General features: G+C 38.8%; 1 protein-coding gene across 1 annotated transcript; it reads left to right on the top strand.

The window, feature by feature from the left end:
• The first annotated feature begins 250 nt into the window (after positions 1–250).
• OR6B1 (olfactory receptor family 6 subfamily B member 1) lies at positions 251–1,160 on the top strand. The gene is given in 2 exon segments (XM_024758015.1): positions 251–321; positions 323–1,160. Coding segments are annotated over 2 exon segments (909 nt in total).
• The last annotated feature ends 9,815 nt before the right edge of the window (positions 1,161–10,975 follow it).

Here is a 10,975-nt window from a genome sequence, read left to right as displayed (position 1 = left end):
GTTAAGTAACTTAATACCTTTCCAAAGCTCAGTTTCTTCATTACTAAGATGGGTATAATAACATGTATAAAGAGGCTGTGTGAGAATCAAAGTATATTATGTGCATAATGTACCCAGTGTGTGATCTAGCCTATAATATACTATCAAAACATGATATCTGTTACTGTTGCTACTAGTCAGAGAAGGCAAAAGATGGAAGTCTGACCAAGTGATTTTTTCCCCCAGGAGAGTTAAGCCCTGTGTCTCCAATATGGAAGTGGAGAACCAGACACGGGTCACCAGGTTCATTCTGGTGGGGTTTGCTGGGAACTGGGGTGTGCGTGTTCGTGGCCTGTATTCTGACAGTGGCTGAAAATGTGATCATCATCCTGTCGGTGCAGCAGAACCTGCCACTGCACAAGCCTGTGTGCTTCCTCCTGGCCAGCCTGTCCTTCCTGGAGACCTGGTACATCTCTGTGACTGTGCCCAAGTTGCTGTTTAGTTTTTGGTCCGTGAGCAACAGCATCTCCTTCACTCACTGTATGATACAACTTTACTTCTTCATTGCACTCACGTGCACAGAATGTGTGCTCCTGGCTGCTGTGGCCTGTGACCGTTATGTGGCCACCTGCCGCCCACTGCACTACCCCCCCATTATGAGCCATGGGCTCTGCTTCCTCCTGCCTCTTGGTTCCTGTACCAACGGCTTTGGCATCTCCTTGGCTAAGATCTACTTCATCTCTTGCCTCAGCTTCTGTGGCCCCAATGGCATCAGTCATTTCTTCTGTGATATCTCTCCAGTACTTAACCTCTCCTGCACAGACATGTCCACAGCTGAATTGGTGGACTTTGTCCTGGCTGTGGTCATCTTCCTCCCCCGCCCCACTGTCCTGTCCTGTGGATGCATTCTGGCCACCATCCTACACATGCCCACAGGAAAGCAGAAGGCGTTTCCTACTCGTGCCTCCCACCTCGTGGTGGTCACCATCTTCTATTCAGCTACTATTTTCATGTATGTCTGGCCCCGAGCCATTCATGCTTTCAACATGAACAAAGTTATTTCCATCTTCTATGCCATTGTTACCCCTGCTCTTAACCCTTTCATTTATTGTCTAAGGAACCGAGAGGTCAGAGAGGCTCTGAAGAAACTGGCTTACTGCCAGGCCATCCGATCTGGCTAGTCTGTTACAATTGATTAGAAAGAAGTAATTTGATTTGGTGCCTGTTCTTCTGTCCTCCATCCTTTCTCCTTTAATGCCTCACCTGGATATTACTCACGTTAATGTGACCTCACCACATCCACATTAACCACGGGCTCTTGGCTATGTCCTGAGGTCTGCATCAATCTGTGTTCTAAGGGCATACCCCTTGAACAGAGAATTCCCTTTGGCTCTGATCCAAAATGGGGTTTCTAAGACTGTGAGTAAATTCCTGAGTTAAGTGGGAGAGAGAGATGGCAGCATATGAATTAGCTGTTCTATCTAGCAAGCATTAAACACTCGGGGGTAACAGATTTGGTGACAGCTTCCTGACTTCTCAGTTTCCTGACTGAGACAGAGGTAGCAGCTGCTTCAACAGTCCATTCTGGATGTTATGCCAGGAGTCAGTCTTGGTGGCAGAGACTAGAGACTGTTCCTCTCCGCCTTTCAGCACTTTTTGTAACCACCAATTTCCCTGCATTAAGTACCTTTCTGCTTCAAACAGCTGGAGTGCTTTCTGTTATCCGTAAGTGAACTGGATCTTTTTCAATGATATTTTGTCTTCTTATATAACTTATTCAGTTGTTTTATGTTGAATTTCATATTTCCCTCCTAGATGTCACAGTATGTTTATTTGTATCCTCTAGTGGATGAGCACATAATAGCTGATAAATAAATATCATCTCATATATTATTTGCTAACGGAAGCTTGCCCTCACAGTCCTCCTTTCTTCTGATCCCAGTGTTCCCTCATTCCTCTTCAGTTTTCTTTTACTTCCTCTGGGCTCACTCCCTCACCTCATATACAAATAACTCGCCCAGTCTTAGGAATTGACAGATTTTCGTCCTATACCACAGTGTCTCTCAACTCTCTTACTTGTTTATCTGACACCCTACCCATGTACGCCTTACCTTTTTGATAAAATGAGCCCACACACCTGCAGAAGGGCACATGGATATGCCCACTCTTGATTCATAGTTCTGACAATGGCAAAGGGAGCTATAGTTTAAGTTGTATTCAATGTAACATGCTGATGTCAGTAGTTTAAGTCTTCCATTAGAGCAGTTTAAAACAGAATGGCTTTTATAATTTGCATCCTCTTTCACAAACAATACTTTGAAGAACGTTTTCTCTTTCTTCTGAAGTAAGAGCCATTAGGTGGGCTCTTTGCTTCATTTTACAAACTTCCAGAACAGAAGGAAGTAAATAATGAATAATCACAGACAGTGGGGAACAGAGGTCAAAACCCAGATCTGCTCACTCTAAGCCCTAGGTCCTTTCTTAGCTCATGGGATCTCCCCAGAGAGGAAACATGCTTCTTTAGCAAGCCTAGTGTGGAAGCCAGTTGTGCAGGGATGTGGTTGGAATAATCAATTACTATATCTAGAGAACTGTTAATAAAATAAAAGTGGACACGTGAAGTATACTTCTCAGGAAAGGAAGAAACAAAGGTCAGATGCAAACCTCTTCAGAGAATAAAGATGCAAAAGGAAATGATTCTTACAATGGAAATGATTGAATGTTTGCTCCTAGAACATATTTTGGTCCCTTCATACATAAAGAAGTGGTTATAAATGTATTTCCATTTAAAACCCAAACATATAAAGATAAGTGATTATTTTTGAGATAATTCAGATGATCCAAAACATAGCAGTACAGTCATATAGGGCTATGAAATGTGTACACGGAAAAACAGGCAAAGACGTCTTTAGCAGGAATCAGTAAATGAGGGGTGTAAACAACCAACTGGTTGCTGACAATCTGAGTTTTAGTCCCAGGTATATTTCTGTCATGTGAGCTGGAACAAACCATCTAAACTCTCTGAAACAGATTCCTCACGTGTAAAATAGGAATAATGATGCTTACGCTGCTTCCTTTACGCAGTGGTCTTGAAGATCACCTGGCATGATGCAAAAGATCTTGATTGTTAAAAACGTTGACCCGCGTGAGACCTAAGCAAGCTGAAGGTTGGTGAGGGTTTACACGAGGAAACTGGTGGGGAAGATTGTGCCCTCGACCTGTCTGAAACTGTCCACACTGCCTGAGCTTCGTGTATATAAGCTGGGAGACTCCCAATAGAAGGGGATGCTTGTTTCTTTATTATTTTCAGAAGTGTCTGAATGAGGGAGAGCATGGAAGTAGAATTTCTTCATAAATTCTATTGTGTTTCAAAGAGCAGATGGGAATCAGCAAAATGTAGCCTTGACCTCTTTGTGAGAAGAATATCTAAATGCATGGCCTCCGAAAAGTAGACGGTACAGATCAGACCAAGATGGGAATCAGCCTCAGCAGAGAGAAGATGTTTAATAGCAGTGTAATGGATAAATGCACACAGAAGAGAGCTATTTGTAAGGTGAGATGCATAAAGCAAGTGATAAGTTTTGAGCCAGCCTGCGTGGGTTTAGGTAACCATAATATGAACTCTGGTAGTCAGTTTTAGCAGGATTTAATTATAATCCCTCAGGATTAGTTATAATCAACCAAGCTTATAAGAAGCTTCATCAAATAAAAAAAATTACTTATATATGCAGTATATTTTTAAAGGGACTATATTAATTAGCTCATTCAACTAGTATTTATTGAGTATCTACTATGTACTAGGTACAAGTGATAGGGATATAACAATAACAAAACACAAAAACTTGTCACCCTCGTAGGTAGGAACAGATAGCAGACAATGTATTTTTACATTTATAATACATATATACATACATACATAATATAGTGGGTTGAATGATGGTTCTCAAAATATATGTCCACATCCTCAACTTGGAACTTGTGATTGTGAATTTATTTGGAAAAAAGTGTCTTTGAAATGTAATTAAATTAAAGATCTCCAAATAAGATCATCCTGGATTATCTGGGTGGACCCTAAATCCAATGACATGTTCCTTTAAGAGAGAGAAGGGGAGAAGGCTGAGGGAAAGGCCATGTGAAGATAGATGGAGGCAGAGACTGGAGTTATGATGCCATAAAACAAGGAAAGCTTGGAGCCACCAACCAACAACTGGAAAAGGCAGGGAAAGATTCTGCCCTACAACTTTCAAAGGAGGCACCAGATTTTGGACCTCTGACCGCCATCATTGTAAGAAAATAAATCTGTGGTGTTAAGCTATCAAGTTTGTTGTAATTAACAAATTAGTTAAGTTTTAATTAATTAACAAATTAATACTGTAACAACAGTAGCCCTAGGAAACAAATATGTATACCAATTCAGGTGGCAATAGTGCTATGGGGAAAGCAGTGTATGGAAGAGTACTGGAAAGTGCTGGTGGAGATTTGAAATTTTACTTTATTTTTTTGTTTCATATTTTAGAAGGATATTTATTGTCATAGGGAAAATTTCATGTAATACATTAAGTAAAAATTGTGGGCCATTGAACTTTTATCTATTTTATACATATTAGTTTAGTGTATATATGTTAGTGTATATATGTCAATCCCAATCTCCCAGTTCATCCCACCACCAGCCCCCCACCAAGATTTGAAATTTTATTTATTTATTTTTGGCTGTGTTGGGTCTTTGTTGTGGTGCACAGGCTTCTCACTGTGGTGGCCTCTCCCGTTGTGGAACATGGGCTCCAGGCGCGCGGGCTTCAGTAGTTGTGGGTCGCGAGCTCTAGAGCGCAGGCTCAGTAGTTGTGGCACACAGGCCTAGCCTCTGCGGCATGTGGGATCCTCCCGGACCAGGGCTCGAACCCGTGTCCCCTGCATTGGCAAGCGGACTCTTAACCACTGCGCCACCAGGGAAGCCCAAGATTTCAAATTGTAATTACGAGGTTCCAGAAAATCCTCACTGAGGAAGTGACATTGGAGCAAATATGTGAAGAAGCTGAAGGAGCAAGACATCTGATTAACTGGGCAAAGATCATTCCAGACAGAAGAAATTGGGATTTTTGTTATCAAGACAAGGGAGCAATTTGAGTTTGTCTGCTCAGAACTGCAAATGCCCACTACCTTACTCCATTTGGGTTGCCTAGAACCCCCATGTACCTTATTTCCTAAGGTAAACTTTCTAAGATGCTCATGCTTACCAAAAAAATCCTCCCCCATCACTCCCCTCTACTGCTGAATGGAGACAACCCAATTCTCATGGGTGCTACATTGAGCTCCAGGTCCAAGATGACAAGCCAATAAGCAATCCTCTCTGTATAGGAAGAATAGAGCTCTTGTTCTATTTAAAAATTTTTTTTTCAAACTTGGAAAAAAGGCAGAATGACAATTTCTTGACTTTTTGATATTATGCCAAAGCCTTTTTTAATAAGCCTGTTTGATACTAATGGAGCTTTCTTGGAGAACGTTGCTGTACATTTGACCAACAATTTACAACAAAGGTGCAGAATTTAAAGCCCTATATAGTTATCATCGGTTAACCTGCAGACATTGACAAAATGTTGTAATTCTGCAGCCTCTTTAGAAAAGTTGAACCAAAGTTGATATGGTTTATTGGGCTGTGAAAAGCTCACCAGGCTTATATCTAACTCAGTAGTCTTATGTTGGTATTCCTTTCCTGGCTGACTGTGTAAAGTTCTGTTCCTTAATGCTGTTGGGACAATTTATTTTGTCTTCCTGCTTCTTACTAACAGGTTAAATGAATGTTGGCGCATGTTCATTATTTATTCGTTGGAGACTAGATGTGGGGCAGTGGGGCGAGGCAGGGCAAGTGGTAAATGAGCAACATGATAATAGCGTGTGGCTAGGAAATACTTTATTTTATTCTTTTATTGAAGTGTAGTTGATTTACAATGTTGTTAGTTTCAGGTGTACAGAAAAGTGATTCAGTTATACATACATATATATCTTTTTCTTTCAGATTATTTTCCATTATAGGTTATTATAAAATATTGAGTATAGTTCCCTGTGCTATACAGTACGTCCTTGTTGGTTATCTATTTTATGTATAGTAGTGCGTATCTGTTAATCCCAAACTCCTAATTTATCTCTCACCCTTCCTTTCCCCTTTGGTAACCATAAGTTTGTTTTCTATGTCTGTGGGTCTGTTCTATTTTGCATATAAGTTCATTTGTATCATTTTTTTAGATTCCACATACAAGCAGCATCATATGGTATTTGTCTTTCTCTGTCTGACTTACTTCACTTAGTATGATAATCTCTAGGTCCATCCATGTTGCTGCAAATGGCATTATTTCATTCTTTCTTCTGGGTGAGTAATATTCCATTGTATAAATACCACATTTTCTTTACCCATTCATCTGTTGATAGACATTTAGATTGTTTCCATGTATTGTAAATAGTGCTATTGTAAATAGTGCTGCAATGAGCACTGGGGTGCATGCATCTTTTTGAACTATGGTTTTCTCCAGGTATTATACCCATGAGTGGAATTGCTGGATTGTATGGTAGCTCTATTTTTAGTTTTTAAAGAAACCTCCATACTGTTCTCCATAGTGGCTGCACCAATTTACATTCCCACTAACAGTGTAGGAGGGTTCCTTTTTCTCCACACCCTCTCCAGTATTTATTATTTGTAGACTTTTTGATGATGGAATACTTTAGTAACAGTGGTCTAGGAAGGCCTATGAGGAGGTAACATTTTATACAAAGCCTGAATGATGAGAAGTAGCCAATCGTGACAAGTAAAGTCCAGTGACTGAAAAGCACAGGTTCTGGGGCCACACTACCTACTTTGAAACTAGTTCCTGCTGCGTAAACTTGGGCAAGTTTAATCTTTCTGTGCCTCAGTTTCCTCATTTGTAAAATGAGGCTAATAACTGTACCTACTTCATTGCATTGGTTTGAAGATAAGTGAATACAGGTAAAGTAATTAATTTAGTGTTCCGCACAGAGTAAGTGTTCAATAAAGGATTATTTTTATTTCTGTTTGGGACAAAGTTTTATAGGCAAAACACATAATGAGTTTAGCCGCTTGTAGTGAGAATTAGAGTGGCGTGTTGCGTGGAGGAGGTTAATAATGCTGCGAGTAAAGTAACGCTTGCAGTATAATAATTCCAAGTTAGACATTTATACTAAGGAAATGCACACATGTGGGAATAATTAAGGAGATTCTCATTGCAGTGTTGTTTATAATAGAAAAAAACGAATGAAGAAAACCCCAGCATGTTCAAAATATCCTTGGATAGAGAAAACTGTCCTTGTGGTGGAAAATATTGTAGCTAAAAAAATGACACGGAAATGGCTCATAGTATACTATTGGGTAAAAAATAATTTGCAAATAAGCAATTACAAAAATGATGTACGGTATGATCTCATAAAATATATGAATATATGGCATATGTATACTTTCATGAAAAGAGATAAAAGGAGGAAGCATTAATAATTTCCAGAATGCAGAGATGAGAGTAGATGGGTCAAATATTAATCAAATGAAGATTTAATAGCCCAATATAGTTTGAGAGAGCTAGGCAGCTATTCTTTAACCTGCTTCCTACATTTTGTACTAGTGATATTACACCAAGGCAGAATAACAATGAAAGGCAAAATATGATTTTCCTTTTTCCCTTTTGTTTATTGACAGATTCTTCTGAGGCCCAGAAGCCTCTGTGGATTGGGCTGGTTATGACCCCGTAAGTGTATACATAGGGTAAACAAGTTATATTGAAATATGAAATTTAGGTAAATGAATGTTTCTAATGTATAAGAGAGTATGCACAAAGGCTGTGGTTTATTTGATATTAAAAAATCTAAAGCATCAAATAGCAAGGCAAAGCTTCTGGATCAGAACAACTTCATCAACCTTGCCTTTGCTGTGAAGGTTGTCATGGTAACGGTAGGGCTCAGAGCTGAGAGCATACTAAAGCAGTTATTATAACTCTACATAAAACATATTTGACATTTGGAGCGTTTCTCTTTGGATTCATGATTAGTCTGAGACGCTGAAATGTCCCCATGGTGGGCTGAGGCCATGTGGACAATAATAATCTAAAAAGAAAAAAATCTAGAGATACAGATACAAAATAGAAGAAGTGTTTGTCTACGAGTGGACGCACTGCAAGATTTTTGTGTCTCGTCCTCCTCTCTCTGGTCCTCCTCCTCCTTTTTTTTACTTACCTCATATTTTCTCCTGCTTTTCTGCTTAATAAATGCTGTATTGCCTGTTTCCAAGATAAAATAATTCCCCCCTACATGAAAATGCTACTGTGCTCCTGTCACACTCTTCAAAACATTTCATTGTTTCTCTTCACCACCTACGAAGACGAGGTCCTTAGCCGGGTTGTAAAGCTCTCTGCTGTGTTCCTGCCCATGCTTCCCACCTCGGCACCTACTTCTCCAGCCTCAGTGTCAGATATTCCCACCTAACATTTTTGGTCTCAAACTTCTTGTAGTTTATAAACACAACATGCTGTTTTAGGCGTCCCTGTCTGGTTCAGGCTATTTCCTGAGCTTAAAACATCCTGCCATCTCCAGTTATGTGATTGGGTTGTTTTTGTTTTTTTCACTCTTTTAACTCAGTTTAGGTATCACCTCTTTCAGGAACCTTCCCTTCCCTTTCTGTCTGAGGCACAATCAGCTGTCCTGCATTCTCTTTCCTGATATCAAAGGAACAGGAACTTGTCTTACTCATCTTTGTCTCCCTAGAGTCTAACACGGCCCCTGGCATATAGTTGATGCCTGATCAACAGTGTTAATCTAACCTGAACTGAATTAAGGGAGAGTTTGTGCTTCTGAGTAAAAGGAAAGGAACTAAGAAGTGTATACAGGGTATTTCTCTACTACTACTCTAAATGTCTTGAAAAGTTTCATTATGAGAAGAATCCTAAAGATGTACACAATTCTGTAGCTATTACTAACAGACTCAAGAAAGACCTGGCTATGAGTATTTGCTTTAGATGATGCTACAATCATAATGCTTACTCAACAAATCTAGTAGCTTTTTAAATCATCAGCGAGCATGTAGCATGCTACAAAAACAGAAATGGGGAGCTGTTGCTGTCGCTGAGCAGAAAAAAATACTGGATTTGTGGAGAGAGAAGCTGTAGTGTCAGCTTCTAAAACTCAGGATGTTCAAATTATTAATCATTTTAATATCTTCATAACTCTTAAAAATAAAACGGACTCATTTTCTCCAATTATTACCCAGTTATTACCTTTGTTCTCATTTTCCTCGCTCTCCACTTCAGTCCATCCCTTACTATATTCCTTGATGGCCTATATCCCTCATCACTGTTGCCATCATTCTTCTCTAAGCCATCAGAATCTCTCACAAGAATGTACTGTCATATCCCTTCAACCAGTAGCCCTATTTCCTTTCTCTTATTCTCATCAAATAACCACACCACCAGCAGATGTATCTTTTATAAAAATTGCTTTATTGAGGTATAATTGACATGTAAAAGCTGTGTGTATTTAATATACTCAACTTGATGAGTCTGGGGATGTGTACACCTGTAAGTATATCACCACCATCAAAGCCATGACATAATAACTATCACCTCCCAAAGTTTCCTCTCACCCCCTTTTTGTTGTTACTATTAATTATTGTTATTTTTTAGTAAGAGCACTTAGTATAGATCTATCCTATTAGAAGAATTTTAAGTATACAATGCAGTATTGTTAGCTCTGAGCACTCTGTTCTGTAGTAAGATCTTCAGAACTTAGTGGTTCAGTATTTCTATAGATTATACTCCATTTAAAGTTATTACAACGTAGTGGTTATATTTTCCTGTGCTGTACAATAATATATCCTTGTTGCTTATTTATTTTATACAGAGTAGTTTGTATCTCTTAATCCCATTCCCCTATCTTGCTCCTCCCCACCTTCCCTCTCCACAGTGGTAACCACTAGTTTGTTCTCTATATCTGTGAATCTGTCTTAATTTTGTTATACACATTCGTTTTATTTTTTAGATTCTACATATAAGTGACAACACAGTGTATTTGTCTTTCTCTGTCTGACTTATTTCACTAAGCATAATACTCTGTAGGTTTATCCACGTTGTTGCAAATGGCAGAATTTCATTCTTTTTGTGTGTGGTTGAGTAGTACTCCATTGTATATATGTACCACATCTTCTTTATCCATTCATCTTTTGATGGACACTGACATTGCTTCTGTATCTTGGCTATTGTAAATAATGCTGCTATGATCATTTGGGTGCACGTATCTTTTTGAATTAGTTTTCATTTTCTTCTGGTCATATGGTGGTTCTATTTTTAGTTTTCTGAGGAAGCTGCATACTGTTTTGCATAGTGGCTGCACCAATTTGCAATCCCACCAATGGTATACAACAAGGATTCCTTTTTCTCCACATACTTGCCAACACTTGTTATTTGTTTTCTATTTGATCATGGCCATTTTGACAGGTATGAGGTGATATCTGTTGTTTTGATTTGCATTTCTCTGATGATTAGCAATGTTGAGTATCTTTTCATGTGCCTGTTGGCCATCTTTATATCTTCTTTGGAAAAATGTTCAGGCTTCTGCCTGATTTTTAATTGGGTTGTTTGGTTTTTTTGATACCAAGTTATGTGAGCTGTTTTTATATTTTGGATATTAACCCGTTATTGGTCATATCACTTGCAAATATTTTCTCCCATCAGTAGATGCATTTTTATTTTGTCAGTGGTTTCCATGGCTGTGCAAAAGCTTTTAAATTTAATGAGCTCTTATTTCCTTATTTTTGCTTTTATTTCTTTTGGATTAGGAAGCAGATCTACAAAGAATGTTGCTGTGATTTATGTCAAAGAGTGTTCTGCCTATGTTCTCTTCTAGGAGTTTTATGGTTTCAGGTCTTACGTTTAGAACTTTAATCCAATTTGAGTTTATTTTTGTATGTGGAATGAGGAAATATTCAAATCTTATTCTTTTAGATGTAGCT

Source organism: Neophocaena asiaeorientalis, unplaced genomic scaffold, assembly GCF_003031525.2.
Source record: "Neophocaena asiaeorientalis asiaeorientalis breed wild unplaced genomic scaffold, Neophocaena_asiaeorientalis_V1.1 scaffold206, whole genome shotgun sequence".
Classification (NCBI taxonomy): Eukaryota; Metazoa; Chordata; class Mammalia; order Artiodactyla; family Phocoenidae; genus Neophocaena; species Neophocaena asiaeorientalis.
The sequence above is the reverse complement of the archived record's forward strand: the minus strand, read 5'-3'. Positions and strand labels throughout refer to the sequence as shown.